Source organism: Rhinolophus ferrumequinum, chromosome 16 (assembly GCF_004115265.2).
Source record: "Rhinolophus ferrumequinum isolate MPI-CBG mRhiFer1 chromosome 16, mRhiFer1_v1.p, whole genome shotgun sequence".
Taxonomy (NCBI): Eukaryota; Metazoa; Chordata; class Mammalia; order Chiroptera; family Rhinolophidae; genus Rhinolophus; species Rhinolophus ferrumequinum.
The window spans coordinates 25,409,677-25,433,012 of NC_046299.1; the positions used below are offsets into that span (position 1 = coordinate 25,409,677).

The 23,336-nt window shown below is 41.7% G+C and overlaps 1 protein-coding gene across 1 annotated transcript in view; it reads left to right on the top strand.

Moving 5' to 3' along the window:
• The window catches only part of HPSE2 (heparanase 2 (inactive)), a 520,430-nt gene that overhangs the window by 380,901 nt on the left and 116,193 nt on the right, over nt 1-23,336 (top strand). Inside the window, exons 8-9 of the mRNA XM_033130730.1 lie at nt 16,588-16,694; nt 21,784-21,898. Coding sequence (XP_032986621.1) covers nt 16,588-16,694; nt 21,784-21,898 — 222 coding nt within the window. The remainder of the gene's footprint in view (nt 1-16,587; nt 16,695-21,783; nt 21,899-23,336) is intronic.

The following is a 23,336-nucleotide window of genomic DNA, read 5'->3' on the forward strand; positions in this document are numbered from 1 at the left end:
TTCCAAAGTCAGATGCCCAAGAGAGAGCGGGGTGGGAACTGTGTCACCTTTTCTGACCTACCCTCAGAAGTCACAGTCTGTTCTTCAAAATAATCACCAAGACCGATGGAGATTTGAGGGGAAAGGAAATAAACTCTTCTTGACGAGGGAGTGACAAGATTCTGGAAGAGTGCATGGGAGCAGAACTAGTTTTGCAGTTATTTTTGGAAAATACTGTCTGCCAAAGTTCCATCCCCTCTGTTCATTTAGTGGCCCTTCAGTCATTTCCATGACTAGTTTTCTTTTTCCAACTCTCTTTTACCAAGCTCCTGCCAGATATTGCCTGAAATGGGTATCTGCTGGAGGTGTTGCTGGATCACAGATCCCCTGAGATTTGATTCATGGGATAGACCCTCCATGGGTCCAGACCCTGCAGCAGCCTGGACGCAGTTCTTAGGGCCTCCAGGATGAGATTCTCTCACCACAGCCCAGGATGTGCTAGGTACTGGGCTATCCTGTGGAGATGAGGGCTGGGGCAACAGAGAAGGGTCACCAAACTTTTCCAGTTGAAAAGTTGCTTTGGCTGTTCCTGAAGACCCCTGTGAGTAGAAAGGAGGTGTGGAGAATGAGAGTCGAAGGCGCAGACTGGGGCCAAGTGGCCAAACTTCTTTCTTGTGAATACCCAAAACTAGTTTGGAGGTGAGCCAAGTAAGATTTTAATATGTATATACCTGGAACCTTCATTCAAAAGCTAGAAATGAAATCTTTGTTTTGTCTCTACTTTGGGAAATTCAGAGAAGTCGTAATGGCACTTGTCCCCTTTAGCCCCACAGTGACGGTAAAAGGGGCAGATTTCCCACCAAAATGGACTCATGTGGGATCGGTTAGATAAATCGGTGGTGAGGCTATTTGAATAAGAGATAGGATACAGGATTTGAAGTCCGGTGGCTTGGGTTGGAGTTCAGGCTTAGTCATGTGACCTTGGGACATTACTTAATTTCTCTGATTTTGTTTCTTTATGTATGAAATGAGGACGCTAAGAATACTATCTTCCTTCACTCTTAGGAAGTTTAGGAAGGTGATGGGAGGCCCTGTTTGGTTAATTGCTATTGAATGCTAGTTCTTATTGCTATTATTACTGTTGTTTCAGTTATTGTAGTTATTATTAATAATAATTTATGTAACTGGAGAAGCTTCATGCTACTTTTATCCTCAACTTGTTCCTTGCTTCTTTCCTCTCTCCTCCTCCTTTGAACCCTGGAGAATATGACAGGTGATATTTTTGGCACCTGAAATGCAATGACTCAATTGCTAAAAACAGCTGTGGTTTCCAAATTTGGACTGCCACTTACAGAAGAATTCTCAGCTTTCTGAGCAGTGGGCAAATTCTTATTATATGAAAATCTACAGGGTGCTTTTGGAAACCAAACCGTTTGGACACCCCACTTCTTTGAATGATCCACACACCCTCTCTCTTCCACTAGAATGAGGCTAATTATCTGTGAGTATACTGTGGGAGATGAGTCAAGAGAAAGAGTTGAGAATCTAACAGTACAGGCAAGAAGAGTCAGATGGGAAAGTGAGAGATGTTTAGGATGCAGTGCAGATGGTACAGTGTGGAGATCTGGGCTGACTCCAAAACAATAACATAAGAACCAAGAAGAACCACTTTGGCTTAAGTCGCTTGGACTCTATGATTTGTGTCTTCATCTCCTAGAGGAATCAGAGGAGGAAATAACACTTTTTGATATTATTTTTCAGCAATTGAATAAGCACGGGGAGGAGTTGGTAAAATGCTAGTCATAAAGGAAGTATTTCCAAAAGTCCTGTCCCTGTGACTGCATTTTGAATACCAAATGAACTGAACAATTGGCTTCCCTAATATTTGAAAAGTTCTTTCCTTTCTCCCTTCCTTCTTTCTTCCCTTCCTTCTTTCATTTGTCAACTGTGTATAACATCCTTAGTATTTCCGGGACCCCTGAGGATAAAATGGTAAGCAAGACTCATGATGTGGTGGTTGTCCTTATGGTCTAGTGGGAAAATAGTTAACGAAGCAAGTAATGGCAATAACATGCAATGATGCTTATATTTAGTAAAGATTAACTCTTTGAAGTCTCAATAAATGCAGTAACATTATGCCACTTTCTCCAAAATATCTTAGTTGCAGGATCATGGGTGTAAGTAAAGCAGAAGAATATTTAATCCTTTTGAAGTAATGAATAGATCAAAAAAGAAACTTTTTTCTTAACCAAACTTCTGGTTTACCTCCTTATTTGAGCCTCTTCGTACATCAAAGGGTAAGAGGGTAAAAGAATAATAATCATCATTCAGGATCATAAAATAACTGGATACACAATTAAAGGAAAAATGAGGGCGTCAGTGTTAACCTTGTCTAATGGAGAAAACGAGAAAATGAAAACACGTGACTAGGGTAAGAACAGTAGTATTGCCACAAAAATCAGTACTTGATTGGTTGATTCATTCATTCATTCAACAGCAAATGCTTATTTCAATGTTCCAGTGCCTACCATAGCGCTTATCACTTGACAGATGTTCAATAAATGTTAGAGGGAGGAAGACAGGCAGGGAGGGGAAGGTGAACGAGCAGAGTAAAACAGTGGAGGAAGTGTAAAAGAAGTAAAATAATGTCTTTGTCTCATTCACATTTGGACCTGCTGTCTCTGCTATTCACGTGCAGAAGACTATAGTCTGCTGGTGTTGAATAGATAGAAATTGATTTCTGTAGCCATAAATGGGCTATGCCTCCATGTGGGCATAGTAGGAGATTGTGTTTAGAGGTGAAGGAAAGGTCTCTTTGTGCCTCAAAATAACATTGCAGTCTGTTTGCTAATGCCGGATGTTTCATTTTAGAAAAATAATCTTTCATTCTACATTAGAAGGAAGATGTAAAATAGAAGTAACCTGAAAAGAGGTAAACTACACTGATTTAAAGTCAGACTGTGGTGTTAACATCAAAAGCAGGTTTTGATGGAGGGGAACAGAAACACAGGCCAAGGAAAGACTCAGGAGAGGCAGGGAACCCCAACTACAAGCTGTCCCAATCCTAATAACCTTTACCGACATCCATGGGTGATTCTCAGTTTTATGGGGCCAGAAGCTTATACAAAGGGGACCTCTTTAAGAAAAAGAAACAAAACAATTTGCACATTTTAGAAATGCATCCGACCACATGAACACATTACGAAGGTCTTCCCAGGCCATAGGAGAGGCCTGTGAAAGTGGGGAGCTGGAAGTTTAAGCTTCACGAGCTTCCCAATAAATGAGCCTCTGTGACTGCACTTGGCAGTTCAGCTGCAAATGGGAGACTATGAGCCATGGGAAATGTCGGCTCTGCTCTTTCCTATAGAAGACACTAACGGTAAAGAGGGGAATCTGGCGGGAAAGGTATGTTTACCATACAAGGGCTCCAAAGTTTAGGTCATTGTCCTTCCATAAACCCTATTTTCTTAATTCTTAACACAAATAATTATAACATATACCATCAATTTAATAACAGCTGGGGGAAAAGTGTAAACAGCTGACAAGTTTCTTTTGATATTAATTATGAAAAGCATTCTGATTTCAAAACAATGAAAATGTGAAAATGCATGAACTTACAGAAATATAGTAATTATATTACCTTTGAGTTTACAAATGCCATGTATTGGGTGCATCATATATCACTAATCCATTGAAGAAACCAGTAATTTGCTCACGGCCATACTTGCTGGGTAGTAAAATCAGAATTCAAGCCCCAGCAGACCCATTCAACTCCAGAGCCCACATTCTTCTCTAATACACAATTCTGCATCTCCATACTTTTTAACCGTTTATTTTGTAATCCATGTAATATTTATATTCCTAACCACCCAGGATTGGGAAGACTTTTTAAAAAAAATACTGAATGTTTCTGGTGAAAGAACATCAATTTGATCCCCAAATCACTTGATATAACCTGGGGTGTGTGTCCTAGAAATGAGGGTTGAAGGAAAGTGGGTACCACAGTATGAGGTAATATCTAATATTACCACCATATTCGGTGATGGAAGAGGACGTGGCTCTCCAGGGAGAGATGTGCGTTCGTTCACTGGACTCCATTTATGTTTCATGTGTACTAGCTTTTGATCCTGTTACATGCCAGGCACTGACGATGTGAAGATAATGCTCCCAGGGCATTTGGAGGAAAGGCCCTGGGGACAAATTGCCGTTTGGAGCAAAAAGCTTCTTCAGAAGGAAGAGGCATAGTGGGGTGACTTTCCAGTGTTTCCACATGGAAGTGGAGACTTTCTAGGTTTGTCTTGAAGAAGAGGACATTAGCTCTGACGCTGGTGGAGCCTGTGACTGGTCGGTGGGTAGACTGTCCAGTAAGGCTGAGGGGAGGGGTTGGTTACTCACAAAAAAGGGCTGGGGGAGGGAGGAACAGTGATTTATATGCGAGTAGCTGCTGTCCAATTCCTCCCTCTTCCAGCACTTATCCTCGATCATAGTCATTGCTTTGGGACTCGGTGAAACTTTCTTCCTTATATTCTTGCATATGCTCATAATTTCCTTGCCTCCGGGTGAATTTATCTTTTTGTGTGTATGTCTTATTTTAATTTTATGTTTTGTTGCAATTACATTCAATTGCTTTTCTGTGGTTTGAGATAACAAGAGCAGACAATGCAATTTTAAATCCTGAAAATGACACAGGAGCCACAAATTAAAAATTGATCTGATACCAAAAGAAAATGGGCAAATAAGGCACTCCGGAACACGGAGATGATAAAAAGAAATTACACCGAAAAAAATTAATGGAACTGACAGGAAGTACATTAGACAGAAGAAATAAATCAAGAATATGATGAGATATTGGAATAGCTGAGCTCAGAATAACCCTGCTTGTCTAACCTAAGAAGGACGTATTAAATATGGAGGCAGTTTAGTCAACCAGAAGCTTCTAGGTCTCCTCAAATAAGAAAATTCAGTCAGAAAGTAGACGGAGTCCTGAACTGCGATCGGAAGGATTTGGGGTTTGCTCTTACGGTTTTGAGGCTATTAATTATCTTCTATGAAACTCAGCCTTTCCATCAGTAGAATATTATCTCTCTCATTTATTAACATGTTAGTGATTTCCTTATCTTATTATTTCACGAGTATGTAATAAGTAAAGTCATTGCCAAGCATTCCATGAGGCATGCAAAAAGGGAAAAATGTGGCTTTCTCAAGCTTATAGGATAGGAAGGAAAACATACAGGCAAACAGAAAATTACAACTCAGTATAATAATGTCAAGGTCAGAAATAGGTTCAAAGACCTTTGGGGCCCGGAGGAGTGAACAATTAATTTTCTGAAGGTTTAAGGAAAGTTTCAGAGAGGAGGTAACATGTGAATTAAGCCATGAAAAAATATCAGACAATGTGGGTGAGGAATGAGTAGGAGAGAAGGTGATCAGTACAAACCTAAAAGAGGATTGTGTAGTTGCCAATGGTGAGTCCATTGTGTGTTGTAAACCATAGGTGTCATGACGAGGGAGGGAAGAGGAAGTAGCTAAGTGGTGGTTATGAAGGATCTTAGATAGCAAGTTAATTAAAGCAGTTGGCATCGTATCCCATGGGTCAGTGGTTCTCACTATCACGTCACCATGTCTAGCACACTCCATGGACAAATGGATGAAATAGACCATGGGTTGTACGCGGTTACTGGCTCCTTAGGGTTAATTTCCCAGTAAAGGAGACGTTTCATAATTCTGGTGAATGAAAAGAATATTACTGTGACAACTTTCAAGTTACTCTTAGCACATCTCATAACTAATCACACAGACTTCTCTCTTTGATTGCACGGTTGAGTACTGCTGGTAATGGGGAACCAACAAAGGGGAGGGACTTGTCAAGCTAACAAATGGCAGCAATGTGGAGGATGGACTAGAGGAAGATGGACTTGGTAGGAAGACCAAGGGAGAAATGATAAGATCCAACACTCAGGAAGGGGCAGTGAGGAAGGAGTGATGGAATGATCCCCCTCCTCTTTGAATATAGTAGGTAGCTTAGTCAAAACCATGCAAGAAGGATGGAAAGAAACACCGAAACATTATTCAACTCTCACTTGGATCCCTTATAAATATAATAAGGACCCAAGAGACAGGGGCACCGCCAAGAAGAGTTCTGTGCGTAGGTAAGGTTTAAGAAGCTTCTTGAAGCTAGTCAGCTCCTTTGAACCAATGATACAGGGGACCAGTCCTGGTTTCGTAAAGAGCCATTGCTCTTTCTGAGGTCCTGGGGAGGTTGATTTTCAAGTAGATGAGATGCTGGAATTAATGGACTCCAGCTTCTTTTGGAGGGTGGGCCTCCTGCCAGGGCTGATTAGCCCAGCTGGCCTGTCCACTGTTCCTGTTTTATTGCTTCCTTTCTCATTAAGGAAGGTGTTGGGTTTGGATAACCATAAACAACATGTCTGCTGCTACAAGGCTACCATCCCTTGCAGAGCCAGTGGCTGAGACCAGGCTCTCTGGAGTCTTTTTCTAAAGACTTAGGTCACAGTTTTGAAGCCCAGGTTTGAAAATGTGCCACATAAATGGTTATTTTCCTTCTTATTGTTTTTTCCTTTTTTAAAAAAATTCAAAATAGTATAGAGAAAAAAAATCCTAACCTCTCTCTTCTCTCTCACCCCTCCTCCTTCAGCGTAGCCATGTCAAATAGTCCTGATGTCCTCGACTCCTGCAATGTGAGGGAAGGGAGCTGGCAGGGTTTCCCTTTGCACCACCCTGCCCCCAGAAAGCCCAAGGATTCTAAGCAGCCACTGGCCGCTTGGTGAGCTATTCCATGGGTGCCTCAAAATTCCCTTGTCTGTTTGGGCCCGAGGGCCGAAGTCTATTTGGGACACAGAACTACTGAAAGGGAACCAACCACCACTCAGCTTCCCTCTGCCCTCACATCAGCGACCTCAGCATTTGTGCTTCTCCCTCCCCAGATAGTGTGTTCCTTAAAATAACCTTCATTGGCACATCATTTCTCAGCAGGAACATGCCCTTGTTTTTTCCAGTCCTGCAATTTTCTCTCTTCCAGCACAGGGAGAATCATATTTACGCAGAAAACCACAGTGTTGAACTATAGCCCTCCGTTTCTCAGAGTTTCACTTTCTAAGGGAATTTTGCAGGTGGTTCCATCTGGTTTTCCTGATTGTTTTTCTCTCTTCTTCTGCCCATACCTATTTCCTCCCCAGTCCCAACCAGCACCCAGCCTCAGTGCCTCTCCCACACGTCACCATAATGGTCTTCTCTGTTTGGGGTAGGCACACATCAAGCCTCTCGCCATGTCCCAAACAGTAAATGCTCAGAAAATCCTCATTGATTTATACCAACTACTCCCAGGACCTTTAATCTGAATACTATCTAGGAATCTCTTTTCCCCAAAACATTTCATAAAACTGGTTTAGGTTTTGTATCAAAGTTCTACCTCTCTGGGTGTTGTTTTGTTCATGTGGCATCTCCAGAAAAAGGCAGGAATTGCCTCTGTGCTGACAGTGGATAAATGAATTACTCTGAATGCTAATTATGTCCATGTATAAATTATGTCCACGTGCATTTTCAATTCTAAAAAGGCCTTTCTCTACTCTTTAGCATACATTTAGCCTATTACCTATCACCACAAGTATTGTATGCAAAAGAAATCAACCAACCCTAATGTTAGATTGACCCGAATACAATCCCATGTGCTTTGGACAAGGAGAGATCTAGGCAATATTTGCTTTACATTTTAAGAGCTTGCCATATGCCATACACTTTTCCAAGTGCTTTAGAAATATTAGGTAATTTAAATATCAAAAAATGCTTCCTGAGATAGTATTATTTTTTAATTTTACAACTGAGGAAATGAAGGCATCGAGAGGTCATGTAATGCACTGAAGGTCGTGCAGTGAGTAAACGATAGCACCAGCAGTCAAACGAAAGTAAATGTGTGCAGTCCATGCTCCCAGCCACCACTCAATAACAATTCTTAGGTTGTTTCTCTTCAAATCTCCCTGCGAGTCAGAAGAGAATTCGGATGAACTGTTCTTTGCACAGTGTCTGTGTCCTTCCAGAGTCCTCTGTACACAGTATTTTATAAATCCAACCATTTTCTAGAATCAGGTCCTCATTTAAATGAGCTAGACTTTGAATTTCTTTTGAAGTATAACCACCTCATACAAATTGCCACTTCACGTTGGGCATGCCGCCTTCCAACGAAGTACTTATGGCAAATGTCCTCGCAGGGTGAGTGGTGGAAACACACGATTATCATCTTCAATATAAGAGTATTATAATGAGCTTGATATGTCAAAAAATCCTGGTGTCAAATCACGCTGAATGGTGATTTGCCTTCACCAGTTCTGGGGTTATTGAATTCCATATATAAATTGTCTGGTAAGCAAAGCAGTGGTTCCCTTTCCTTCTCTGAAATTTCCATTTTTCAAAATTCAAGGGTCAGACTCCAGGCTTGATATTCTGAGCTTTAAGCAAATAAGCACGTGTTGCTCTCATCTTAGATCTTTCATTCTGTTACAGGTTTTCATTGTATGCCTTTATTTTTCCTGATCTCTAAGGTGGTTTTGCAATCAAGGTATTGCTTCCAACTCTTTAACCAGTTTAGTTGCTCTTTCTCAGGTTGTATAACTTCTTTAAAGAGTGACAGTTTCCTGTCACCTTGGGCATTGGCAGGTTTGGAATTGTGTTCACCTCTCTGGGTGACTAGAGCCCCCCAGCCTCCACTTCTCTGTGCCAGGCACTCTGCTAGGAAATAAATATCGAGGTAAACAATACAGGGACCTCTGTCCTCCAAGAGCTGACAGTTCAGGGTTCCTCGGAAGTAATCCATAGACACCTGGACTTCTTTCTAGGATCATAAATGATAGGTCAGAATCCCCCACAAAACTGTAAGTATCTTTGGCATTAGTTCCTCTGAATTCATTCATCACGTTAGAGGGACTTGCATAAATGTTCATCTGCTACATCTATGCCGCTTCCCACTAGCTCTCAGGATCTTTCTGTGATTGGCCCAATGTCATCTATCCTGAGCACAACCCTGTCAGGTATTAGTCCATCTCACGGATGAGGAAATTGAAGTTCAGAGTGGTCATAGAAATAACAGAACTTTAATTTGTGTATCACTTTACAGTTTTCATGATTTTAAAATCTTTCATTCCTTTACTCACTACACTCCAGATGGTCTTCTTTTGGTTCTATAAACAGTCCTATTTCCACCTCAGGTCCTTTTTTTGTGCTGCTCCAGCAGATCCATCAGGGGGCTGGCTCTCTCTTCATTTCACTCAGGTCTCGACTCAGATACGGCCTTTCAGAGGGACCTTGCCTGACCCCTATGTAAAGTATCGACCCTCCCCTCCTGCTAAATCACTTTCTATCAGATTACTGTTTTATTTTCTTCCTTGTTCTTATTATTTCTGTTTCTTTTGTTTGTCTACTTTTTATCTTTAGTCTCCTTCCTTGGACTAAAATGTAAGCCCATGAGAGCAGAGCCTCGTTCTGTTTCATTCACTGCTATATTCCTGCCCCTAGAACTCTGCTTGGCGTATAGCAGGTGCTCAATAAATATTTGTTGAGTGAATGAATAAATGCATTTGATAACGCCTTAATGTTTTTGGATGGAAAACCTTAGCCCTTTTCTAGTCCCATTTTTGTATGTTCTCCTCAGGTAAGTTCATCTATTCCTGTGGCTTTTTCTACCACTCTCACGATTCACCTCCAGTCCAGATCGTTTCTGAGATGACCAGCTCTAACCTGTATTGAACTTTTTTTCCTGTCTCCCGTATTTGTTGTTTGTGTAGTTTTAACTTGCATAATCAAAGATACTCTTGACCTTTGGAGGACAGGAGCCAATGGGACCTGCATTAGTATTACAAAATGCTAATAGATTTTAACATTTTGTATTTGGAAGAGACTTAAATTTCATCTACTCCAAAGCTTCACGTGTTGATGAAGAAATTGAAGTCCAAAATAATAACGAACCAAAAGTCTCACAACTAGTGTCCAAAATCCCCAGGACTCATTCCTTTTTTCATATTAGTTATCTACCTACGTAAGTTCTACCTCTCCTTTTGCTACACATACGCATGCGCACACACACACAGCTTTACTGAGATATAATTCACATGCCAGAAGGTTCACCCTTTAAAAGTGTGCAATTCAGTGGCTTTTAGTATATTCACAGAAGGTGAAACCATCGCCACTATTTAATTTTAGAACATGTGTATCATCCCCAAAAGAAACCCCATACCCATTTACCGTCACTCTCCATCCTTCACCTCTCTTCTTCTCCTTCTCCATTCCTAGGAAACCACTAATCTGCTTTCTGTCTCTATGGACTTGTCTATTGTGGTATTTCATATAATGGATCATATAATATGTGGCCTTTTGTGTCTGGTTCTTTCACCTAGCTTAATGATTTCAAGGTTCATCATGTTGTGGTATTTACCTTTTTATTTTGTTTTGTTTAACCAAACCCCCTATCTCTAACTGCCTCATTTTTTTTGAAGATTTTATTGGGTAAAGGGGAACAGGACTTTATTGGGGAACAGTGTGTACTTCCAGGACTTTTTTTCCAAATGAAGTTGTTGTCCTTTCAGTCTTAGTTGTGGAGGGCGCAGCTCAGCTCCAGGTCCAGTTGCCGTTGCTAGTTGCAGGGGGCACAGTCCACCATCCCTTGCGGGAGTCGAACCGGCAACCTTGTGGTTGAGAAGACGAGCTCCGACCAACTGAGCCATCTGGGAGCTCAGTGGCAGCTCAGCTCGAGGTGCCCTGTTCAATCTTAGTTGCAGGGCTCCGCCCACCATCCCTTGCGGGACTCAAGGAGTTGAACGGCAGTCTTGTGGTTGAGAGCCCACTGACCCATGTGGGAATCGAACCGGCAGCCTTTGGAGTTAGGAGCATGGAGCTCCAACCGCCTGAGCCACCAGGCCGGCCCCTCTAACTGCCTCATTTTAACATCTTTGTGCAAAAATTAAATTCTGAATATCCTAGAAGCAAAAGGCAAAAATAAAAATAGATTACTCAGTTCTAGTTAGTCATAAAGGTAATACAAAGTTTATCAAGAGCACAAGTAGTTTTCTAGCACTGTATTTTAAGAGGAATCTTTGAGGTGGTCCTTTAATTTCACCTTATGGCTCTGTCTTCTGATCATTCAAGGTATTTTCCTGGAATTCTTATTTATACTATTTCCAGTTTCCCTTAGTTGGACACGGTGAGCATTGTTGAGAATGCGGAGAGGGCTGTGTGTGGTGTCTTCAATGACACTTCTTTTTCTGGGTCCGAGGAGGAATTCTTATTTAATTTTTAACAACATCCCAGTCTGACCTCCACTACTAATTCTCAGCGTCTTTCTTCCATTTTTGATCACTATCTTACTTCCATCTGAAATGTTTGAAATATTTTTACAACTTTATTCTTGAAAGGATCAAGTACTTTGCCAATTCTGATTTTAAAATAGGTCTCAAATAATACAAATTCTTTGGTAAATGAGGGAAAGGGCAGGGAGCTTTACCTAGGGAGAGATGAAAAGAGGAATCTGATTGCTTGCTGATGTCTGTCTATGGGTTTGGGAAAAGGAAGGTTCTGGCATATATGCTACACTTCACATATATTATTTGCTATTTTTGTTTTAATTTTCACTTTCATCTCTAATCCCTATTTGTATTCATCTCTCTCAAATACATGCTTTTCTTATGTTTGATATATATCTTTAAGAGATGTGTATTTTTATATACCATTTAGTGTTATTGAGTGTCACTGAGTTATTACATAAATAATAATGTGTCATAAATCTCATTCTATTGCTGTTTTTTAAATAATTTGTTATATTTCAGTTACAGTTGATATACAATATTAGTTTCAGGTGTACAACATAGTGAGTAGACATTTACGAGTGTGTAACTTACAAAATGATCACCCAGATAAATGCAGTCAGTACCCATTGGACACCATACATAGTTATTACAATATTATGGACTATAGTCCTTATGCTATTCTTTACATCCCCATGACTGTTTTGTAACTATCGATTTGTACCTTTTAATCCCTTCCCCCTCTTCACCCACACCCCCCAGCCTCCCCTCTTATCTGACAAACATCAAAATGTTTTCTGTATCTATGAGTTTGTTTTTTCATTTATTTTGCTCTTTAGATTCCTCATATAAGTGAAATCATATGATATTTGTCTTTCTCTGTCTGACTTACTCCACTTAGCACAATATCCTCTAGGTCCATCCATGTTGGTGCAGATAGCAAGATTTTATTCTTTTTTTATGGCAGAGTAATATATATGTATACACACACACACATATATATCACTCTTCTTTATTCATTCATTCATGATGGACACTCAGGTTGCCTCCATATCTTGGCTATTGTAAATAATGCTGCAATGAACATATGGATGTGTATGTTTGCCTTAGAGGTAATGTTTTGTATTTCTTCGGATAAATACCAATCCAGAAGTGGAATTACTGGGTAGGTCCTACTTTGTCTCTTGTTATAGCCTTTGTTTTAAAGTCTATTTTGTCTGATATAAGTATTGCTACCTCAGCTTTTTTTTTCCCCCCATTTTCGTGAAATATCTTTTTCCATCCCTTTACTTTCAGTTTGTGTGTATCTTTCAATCTGAAGTGAGTCTCTTGTAGGCAGCATATGTCAGGGTATTGTTTTCTTATTCATTCAGCCACCCTGTGTCTTTTCATTAGAGCATTTAGTCCATTTACATTTAAAACAATTGTTGATAGGCGTGTAGTTATTGCCATTTTGTTCATATTTTTTATCTTTTCTACTCTTCATCTTAAAAAAAAAATCCTTTTAACATTTCCTGTAATACTGGTTTGGTAGTGATGAACTTCTTTAGCTTTTCTTTGTCTGGGAAGCTCTTTATCTGCCTTTTAATTCTAAATTATAGCTTTGCTGGGTAATGTGATCATGTTTGTAGGTCTTTACTTTTCATCACTTTGAATATTTCCTGCCAATCCCTTTTGGCCTAAAAGTTTCTGTTGAGAAATTAGATGACAGTCTTATGGGAGCTCCCTTATAGGTAAGTAACTTCTTTTCTCTTGCTGCTTTTAAGATTCTCTCTTTGTCTTTAACATTTGCCAATTTTAATTGTGATGTGTCCTGAGGTAGACCTCTTTGGGTTCATCTTATTTGGTCTCTCTGTACTTTCTGGGCTTTTATGTCTATTTCCTTTGCCAGGTTAGGGAAGATTTCTGTTGTTATTTCTTCAAATAGGTTTTTCAATTCCTTGTTCTCTTGCTTCTCCTCCTGGTACCCCTATGATGCAAATGTTGATACACTTGATGTTGTCCGGGAGGCCGCTTAAACTCTCCTCAATTTTTTGGATTCTTTTTTCTTTTTGCTCCTCTGATTGAGTATTTTCTTTTACCTTGTTGTCCAAATCACTGATTTGACCCTCTGCTTCTTCTAATCTATTGTCGATTCCCTCTAATGTAGTCTTCATTTCAGTTATTATATTCTTAATTTCTGACTGGTTCTTTTTTATGTTTTCTATCTCCATTTATATGTTTCGTATCTCTGTATTGAAGTTCTCCCTAAGATCATTGAGCATCCTTACAACCAGTATTTTGAACTCTGCCTCTGATCGATTGTTTGTCTCTGTTTTGTTTAGTTCTTTTTCTGGAGCTTTGTTCTGTTCTTTCGTTTGGGTCATGTTTCTTTGTCTCCCCATTTGGCTGCCTCCCTGTGTTTGTTTTCATGTATTAGGTAAAGCTACTGTGTCTCCCGGTCTTAGTAGAGTGCCTTTCTGTAGTAGGTGTCCTGTGGAGCCCACTGGTGCAGTCTCCCTGGTCACCTGAACCAGGTGCTCCACATGTGTCCATTGAGTGGGTTGTGTGTGCCCACCTGTTGTAGTTGAACCTTGATTGCTGTTGGCATGTAAGTGGGAGTCATTGACCCTCAGGTTGGTTGGTTGTAAATACTGGCCATGACTACTGTTTGAGGAGCTGTTGTGCAGAGGCTGACCCTATGGAGTAAGATTTGCTTTAGCAGGTCTGGTACCTGCCAAGCCTGCCTTTTCCATGTCTCATTTGAGGAGGCAGCCGGATGGTCCAAAGCCAGCCACTGGACATGCTGGACATGAAGACCCTGGGGCCTCCTAGGAGGGGCTCTGCCTCAAGCCAAGGTCAACTGCAGCCAGTGCCCTGCCTGGGGTCACCCAGCATGAGCCACAAAGTGATCCGAATATGACCACCACTTGTGCTGGGCTTGGAGGTACCTAGGAGAGGCCAAACCTCAAACCCAGGGCAGCTGCCACCAGTGCTGGTCTTGGAGCTGCACAGCAAGAGATATGGGGCACACCAAGGCCATATGCTGCTTTGGGAGGAGGGGGTTGTGAACCTTTAAGAGATTTTAAGAAAGTCTTCACCCTGAGCCAAGGAAGGCTGTTTGTATGGAAAAGCCCCTGGAAGTGGCTAGGGTGGGCCCAAAATTTGGGTGCAGTTGGGTCTCGGAATCACCAGGGTGGGGCAAATGGTTGATGGAGATTCAGATCTGGAGCCTTCCTGCTAATGCAGTCTGGGTAGGGAGAGTGTTCAACAAAGGAACAATGGCTTCTGCCAGTACTTCTGTCCAGGAGAAAACTGCCCCTCTAGCCCTCATCCTGAAGTCAGACAATTCCATTCCTCCCTGTATATCCCTGGAGCCTTTCAAACTGCTGCCCCAGCTCTGGATCTCAGAGTGGATGAGTCCGTCAGTGAGTAAGTCCATGCACAAGCCTTTTAAGAGAATCACGTGGGACTCTCCAGCAGCCCTCTGTCTCACTCAGCCACCATCCCTGCTGGTTTTCAGAGCCAGAAGTTGTGGGAACTTCTCTTCACGGCACTGGGACCCTGGATTGGGGAGCATGGTATGAGGCTGGCTGGGTCCCTTCACTTTTCAGGGGGGGATCTCCACAGCAGAGATATCCCTCCCAATTTTTAACCACCACATGTGTTTGTGGGACCAGTCCGTTTTGCATCCCTACCCCTCCCACCAGTCTCAAGGTGGCTTCTTCCGTATATCTTTAGTTACAGGACTTCTGTTCATCTAACCTTCAGGTGATTCTTGATGTTGGTCATTCTGTAGTTTAGTTGTAATTTTGATGTGGTCATGAGATGAGGTAAGCACAGCATTTACATACTCTGTCATCTTGACTGGAAATCCCTGTTGCTTTTTATTTTTAACTCACCACTAAACTTCTAAAACCTTTGCATGTTCCTGGCTTTACATTGAATATATTGGTGTAACTGCTGCATAATGTTTTATGGGGTGTATCCACCACAATTTACTTTTCCATCCCTCTAGCAGTGGACACCTGCCAGAACCAGTTACATAGTGAACATCCTCATACTTGTCTCCTTAGAGACCTAAGGGAAGATTGCTTTGGGCTACATGTCCAGGAGAGGAATGGGTGAGCCACTGGACCTAAATACACTGCTGTTTTTATCCAGTGCCTCTTGTGCATACCCAGCTTCCTCTCAGTTCCACCTCTTTCTCTATCCATCTCTGCAGAGACTAGAGTTAAGCAGGCACACAGGGTGAAACTAACTTGGTGCTGGTGTAGTGCAGTATGTCCTGGCCTCTCATTTCCTGCTCTGGGATTCCTCTAAGGCAAAGATGTGGAACACAGGGAACCTGCTCAGTACTCATGCCTGCACAATGGGGGCAGGGCTTAATAGGAGCCAGGAGATAAATATTTCCTTTTGTCCCCTCTTGGGGGACAGTTCTGAGACGCAGTTCATAAGGCTCCTGCCAGGATCCCTGTGGGATTGAGTACAAGTTGCCAGCAGTGGTTGACAACTTGAAAATGTTTCCTTGTCCCAGTTTTCCCTTCTTCCCTATTTCAGTCCCCCAGTTCTTCATTCTTGCTGTCTGTTATTACTTCCCAAATGAACTAACTATAGACAAGCTTTCAGAGGCTATGCAGTGTACAGCATTTTCCCTAAGTACTGCCAGATTGCTCGCCAAAGGATCTGAGCTCTGATCTGGATAATTTGGCCAATCTCCAACTTGTGGATCGTGACTGGGCCATTTCAAAACTTCAGAGAGCCACCTTTTGACAAGAGGCTTTGCCTCTGCTTAGAAGACTGCTCCCTGTGTAGGCTCTTTCACCTTTGGGTCAGTGATTTTTCTTTTTACACTTACTGCAGTTATTTCACAATGTGGTTGTAATATACATACATGTCCTGGTAATTATAAAATACCTCTCCCAAACATTGATCTCTGCTTAATCTCATGATTCATGACTTCTTATGCATGGACAGTGCATGCATCCATAGATGTGTTGTAACAGAGTATTAAGAAAATTTGCTTCCCAATACTTGTTAATGTGGAAACATCATAGATTTATGTTTTCCAGTGAAGGGTGTAGCAGTCAGTTGATGTCCTGGAATATGCACTTGTTCTGTCACATTGGGTTTACTTTGAATGGACATGTGTCAATATCAATGCTTGTGTGTGTGTGCCAGGTGACTGTAGGGTCATGAAAACCAGCACAGGTCATTACCACCTGGGAGAAAGGGATTGGAAGAACTTCCTTAAGGGATATATGTGTTCCTTCTCACAGCTTTCAAAAATCTGATCATCCCCTTCTGCTTTTGTTATGAACAGGTGGTTAATACATATACCCCAGGAAAGAAGATTTGGCTTGAAGGTGTGGTGACCACCTCAGCTGGAGGCACAAACAATCTATCTGATTCATATGCTGCAGGATTCTTGTGAGTAACTCTTGCAGTTTTACTCCCTCAGGCTTTGAGGAAAGGACAGTGAAACTCCGACAATGCTCGGTGTGCTGCCCATGGGCTGGAGGGGGTACGGTGGGGGGGCGTTCTTTCCCGTTGCAAATTCTTCATCTATTTCTTTGTGAATGTGTTTAACCATCCAATAAACAGTGATTAGGGACTTCTCTGGATACTAAAATATCAAGCACAGGCGTTAGAGCAAGATGGTACTAGCAGTGGTCATAAAAGCAATAGGAAGTTTATTTAAAGTCTGTTGCAAAACACAGTGCTAACAACATACATGTCTCATCTAATTTTCATCAGCGTCCTGGAAGACAGGTAAGAGAAACCACAGGGTTTTTGCCCTCCAGAAACTTCTAATTGGAGGAAGGGAGACAAGAGATTAGTAAAGCCATAGGAGATGAGGGCCATAATAAGAATAATCATTTTAACTCAGTAGTGCTTCCCATGTGTCTTACGTGCTTTATATACAGTTAATAATTTAACAATCAATGAAATAGATACCATTATTTTATAACAACCCACTGAGATAGGTGCTAGTATTAGTTAGTGGCAGAGATAGGCCTCAAGCCCAGGCAGTGTGCTGCAGAGTCCAGTCTCTTTGCAGCTACATCAGACCACCTCTCTTTCTGCCTTACATGGTCTGTCTATAGCAGGGAAGTGATAGACTGTGAAGGAACCAAGACTCTTACTGGGAGGATCAGGAAGCGCTTCATGGGAAAAGTGGAATTTGAATGGGACATAGATTACTCTAATTTCTGTAGGTGAAGAATGCTGGTGATGGGAGAGGCAAGCATTCTCAGCTGAAGGAACATGATGGGCAAAGGCACAGGGGATGGGAAATGATTAGTGTGATGAACGCCACGGCATCTGGAGAGATGCAGTGAAGGTGGAGACGATGGAGGGGGGTTAGCAGCAAATCACACAAGGCCTTGGAAACCAGGGAGAGGAAATGAGGTCCTGTTCTATACTCAGGGGCGAGCCAATGAGGATTTTGGAAGAGAGAGGCACCACCTGACTGGTGTTTTAAAATGGTTTTGGCAATAGTACGCTCAAGAGTTTGGAAAGGCAAGGGATGGGAAAATGAACTTGAAGGCTACTGCAGTTGTCTGGAGAACAACGTAAGCCAGAGGCATAAGGGCCCCCGCCTGGCCTGGCAGTGCTATGTAGCAGGGACAAACCCCTCAGGGCCACGGACCAACCTGATCTCGTCTAATCCTGTGGTCCTGGCTGTTTTGGCTGAGCAAAGTCCTCATAAGAAGCTTCTTTAATATATTTGTGGAAGACAAATCAGGCCCGTCAAGTAGACTGCCTTTACAGACGGAGTCCTGCAAATGTAGATGGAGATAATGAGTGAGTTTTAATACGCGGTGATACCTTGGGTCTCCTACCTCTGTGTTCTTAGCACTTAACTGGGCGGCACAGAGCAGGTGTTCAGTGAGCGAGGTTCCCATGAATGAAACTGAGTGAATCAACATTTGATACAGTGTTGCTGGGAGTCTTCTTTCAAAAACAGACTCCCCACGGGGTTTCACTGTGAGCCCTGGGACAAGGGTGAGAAGTGAGGTTGGCAGTCAGTACTGTAGGCGGCCTCTTGGAATCAACAGTGGAATGGATTTGCTCAGCTGTTGCAAAAGAAGTCTGCGGCAGGGCTCAGTAAACAGCCCAGTTGTACTGAGTGTTTTCCTGAGCATTCTTCTCTTAGAGAATGGTGTGAAATGAGAAATACTACAGACTTTCATGGAGGAAGCTGGAGAGAGACCTGTCTTTTCACAGGCATCAGCCAAATATCCGTAGACCCCTGCAGTCACTGCAGAGCACAGATAAACACAGTTGTGTAGATTTGGGTTGTAGTTCAGTACCCATTGCTTGGTCGGCACAGATCGTATGAAAACTAGCCCATTGTGCTACCCTGCCTCTTGATTCCCCATTTGCTCTCGCTCCACTGGCAGTTACCCAGCATTATGCCCTTTGAGTCCAGTTCTCCAAGGGGCATAAATTGCTTCCCAGGGAAAAAAAGTAAAGCGTTATAGTAAAGCTCCAGAAAGTTAGCAAGAAATGGGAGAAAAGGCATTTTTTAGTCTTTTTTCAACATAAGGCCTAACTATGAGTTTGCAAGTACACATACCCATGCATTGCATAAATCAGAATTCTTTGCTGCCAGTCATTCAAGGGTAGTTTTCCCAATCCAGGCTTTGAGATTCTTTGATGCACTACCAACATCCTTGGCATAGCACTGTGTCTCCAGCTTCTAGTGGTGTCTGGCACATAGTAGATATTCAATACACTTTTGTGGGATGGAAAATAATGGTTGTGGTAGCATCCTTGGTGGAATATTCCAGTCATCTTATCACCTTTCTCTACCTGACCATAAAAGGGAGACTTGGAACATCACTTATTTCCCCCTCTCCGAGGCCTATTATTACATGAGGAAGATGAAGATAACTACGGTACTAACCATCCACTCTGAAAATCCCTGGGGAAACAGGGGTTCTGGCCACAGTCGTTTGTAAATGCTGTGAGGTGTGCATATAAGATGTGGGTTTGGAAAGGAGGATGCATATTCCTCCCTCTCGTGTGAGAGTTCCTTCAACAACTTCCATATACTAGCAAGAATCACATTTACTAATTAACATCTATTTGTGAAGTATATATAATCTTCGCAGGTGACTGTGCTAGGCTCTGTAAAGGTCACAAGCTGAAATGTGATACCATGTCTGTGAATGTGTATGTACAGGTATTTACATGCCCAGTGCTTTAGAAATGACTTACATGGTCACGCAAGCGTTTCTGTTATCTGTCTTCAATGCTGAGAACAAGGCCTGGTATGTACAGTTGATTAATTAACGTTCTTGATTGAATGAGCAAATGGGCTCTTTCCATATAGAAAAATATCAAAATACGGTTTTGCGTTGATATCCAGATGCTGCTAGGTGTAGGGACTCACATATGTGTGATTTCATATTTACTCATCATTTTGTTTCTTTATTCATTCAACCAGGGTAGGAATAGACAGGTGAACAAGACGTACTTGTTTTCATAGATAAATACTTGTTAGATATAGACCCTGTTGTATTTGTGTTATTTCCACATTGAAAGAACACTGACTTGGGAGGCATCAGCCCAGCATTCATGTTATATAGTTCCACCACAGGACATTTAATACTGCCTCTCAGTGGCTAAACAAAAAGCTAAACCTGTTATCCTGATTTCACAGAATTGCTAAATTAATAAAAACAATAAAGGCAAGTAGCTTAGGCATGTGATATTGCAAAAGTAATTTCAATTTCCTGGGTCACGATGTACCAATCGGAACAACAAAAAAGGTTGTTATTGTCAGAGTTTCTTTTTCATTTACAACTTTTGTTTTTTTGCTTTGCTTTGTTTTATTTTGGGTTTGTAACTCTAATTATCAGTAAATACTTGTTAGTTTTTATAAGAATAAAATATAATTGTCAATGTGAAAAAGATTTGAAAATATTAATGATATTCATTCATAATATAGAAATGCACAATGCTCTTTATTCCAGTAAGGAAAAAAATCTTAGTTCTACAAGTCACTGGTTTGGAGCTCCATATGCTTTCAGATTTGGGAAATCATAACTGTGCATAATATGTCCCTAGTATACTAAATGGTGATTCTTAAAGGTCCTAGAATCTAATTTGATCCATATCAATTTCAACATAACAAAGAGTATTGAGCACCTACAGTGTGCTAGGAACTGTGATGGGTGTTTTGGGTACAAAGCTGCAACATATGTCTGTTCTTGATGAGCTCATAACCAAGCAGGGGATGCCAGAGAAGTAAGCAAGTGATTATCATTCAGTGGATGGGTCTGCAGAAGGTATAAATGAGAGTCCAGGAAGTAGAGAGGAAGAGGGTTCTCTTGTTGGCTGGGGCAGCAGAGGTTAGAAGGAGGTGACACTTCACTTGGAGATTAACAGATGGAAGGAAATTTGCCAGATGAAGTGAGTTAGAGGAAGAGAGGAAGGGAATTCTAGGCAGCACTTAGAACATGTATAAAGACTCAGGTAAGTATGTGAAAGCATGGTGTATGAAGGCCGCCAATAGTAGTTTCATGTAGCTTAGAGCCTGGGGAATGGAGTTCAGGATGAGAGAAGAGGAGAGAAGTGAGAGATGAAGTTAGACACATATGCTTAGGAAAGATTGTGAAATGCCTTATATCCTGAGAAGACTGAAGCCCACAATTCTTATCCATATGTATTACAAGTAGAAGTTTCCGTACGTTTCAGAAGTAGGAATACAAAGAGAGAGAGAAAAGTAAATTTGTAAATGAATGAATGAATTGAATGTGCAAATTATGAAGGCAGAGTTAGCAGTGGGTGTTGGAAGAACCAAGAGGGCAGTATTTTGAAGGATAAGATGCCCTGGAAACTGGGTGTTGGGCGTGTGGGTTATGTAATAAATGTTTAAGCGATGCAGGCCTTCCACTGTGATGTGTATGTAATGGCAGTGTACTTGAATCCCTGTATAGTTAGTTATAGTGCCAAGGAAAATTATTATTGCACCGATTGCTGACAGTGATATATGAGGAATGCAAATGACTAGACTTCTGTAGCACAGCCATAGGAATATGTGGGTTAGAGTCACATGAAAGGTACATGTACATTGATAGGGTGTAAGCAAGAGAGTTCAAGTGATGAAAAGTATAGTGTCTGCACCCCTGTGATTGTGTGTCCTGTGGTCGGGGGAGAGGAGGCCGATAATGAGGCTTACAAACGGCTAGGGTGTTCATTGTATTTGTGAATATTCCAGGAACAAGAGATAAGTCAGTAGCAACAAGCTGTTTTATGACCAAGGGCAATTCATTTTACTCCCCTGGACCTCTGTTTCTTTTCCTATAAAGTGAAGAGGTTGGATTTGATAATCTCTAAAATCTCTTCCAGCTGTGTACTCAATGCTTCAAGTAATCTTTAAAGTACAAGGTAAATTTGGTGGGGGTGGGGGTGGGGGGGGTGTTTGTGTGTGTTAGCCAATCTCTACAGAGCTTGTTATATACCATTTAAAAATATATTGATGTAGCTTTTCCCCCCTGCTTTTTAGATGGTTGAACACTTTAGGAATGCTGGCCAATCAGGGCATTGATGTCGTGATACGGCACTCATTTTTTGACCATGGGTTCAATCACCTCGTGGACCAGAATTTTAACCCATTACCAGTAAGTATGAGATCGAGATTCTCAGCTCTTTTTCCATGTCATTCAGTTCTTTTGATTGTGCCTTGTTCCACACTGGAAGAATTTTTCTCCTCCTTCTGTTACCAATTAATTTCATGAATTGGTCAGAAGCATCTTGAGCCATTTCACAGACCTTTGGCTTCACCCCCCACCACCCCGACACACACACACACACACACACACACACACACGTATGCATATACACATATATGTACGTGTGTATATAACATATTTATATATTTACTACTATACTTGTAAGAAACCTTGTGCAGTTGAGATTCCACATCTACTTGTGGCCTGTTTGAACTCTGCTTGAGAGTGAATTTCTCCAGATTGTTTTCTTTTCATGCTAATAGGAGACATTAGTTAACGTCAGATGCAACATGTTGAAAGCAGATGGGAGAGTGTTGGCCAAGATCGGATACAGTAGGAACCCATTTCTTGGAGAGAGCTGAATAAAGTGCACTTACAGTTAGATGTTGATCCCTCTGTGACAACGAGGGGATTTGCCCAGAGCAACCAACTTTTCTACTAAAGCAAAGGAGAGGGAAAACTAAAGAAGACTGGCACAAGCAGAGATCTGGTTTGTCTCGTGACTTTACAGACCGATCAGAGAAATCCCACTCAGTCCAGAAAAGCTGAATTTGCCAGAAATATTACATGGGTTTTCCTTAGCACAGGTGTCTTAGTCATGATGACAGGTCAGACTCCTCTCATGAACCCATAGAATGGTCATCCCCTTCAAGATGAATGAGTTCTACCTCATGTAACAGAGGGACTGACAGCCCAGGGTCAGGGCAAGGGGGCAGGTAGACCAGCCCTAGAACCTGTCTCTATGCCCTGGTCCAGTGCTCATCCTACGGAATGACCGCTGCCCGGGGGTCCACCGTAAACAAACCCCATGGAACCAGTGAGTGTTCCTGCCATGTGCTTCACTCTGCTTATTTCCAGGCCTGAGTCAGGAGACCTCCAAACCTAGAACAGAAAACAGCTTGGCTCCCAACAGACGAGTTCCATGTCTCCAAAGGATTTCTCTAGGCAAAGTTCTGAGTAATTACTGTATCGCTAATTGCACATCACTTCAATTCGATCACAGAGCTAAAACTGACTGGCACAGTTGCTTTTATGCAGAGCCAGGATGCCTCTCTCAGTGTGTGTAGGGTTGGGGTACAGAGGGGTGCAGAGGGGAATTTCAGTTTGGAGCCATAGGGTTTTTTGTTTGTTTTGAGCTCATAATTGTGGAGATAGAACAAAATAATAATTAGAAAAATATCTATGAAACGTAAGCATTAAACAAATATAATGTCACGTGGAAGTAAATAGTTCTTGATCATCAGGCAGTGGGGAGGAGACTAGTAATAGATAAATGGATATATAGATAAGAGGGCTGTACCAATGGGTCACGGAGGGCTCCTTCTGA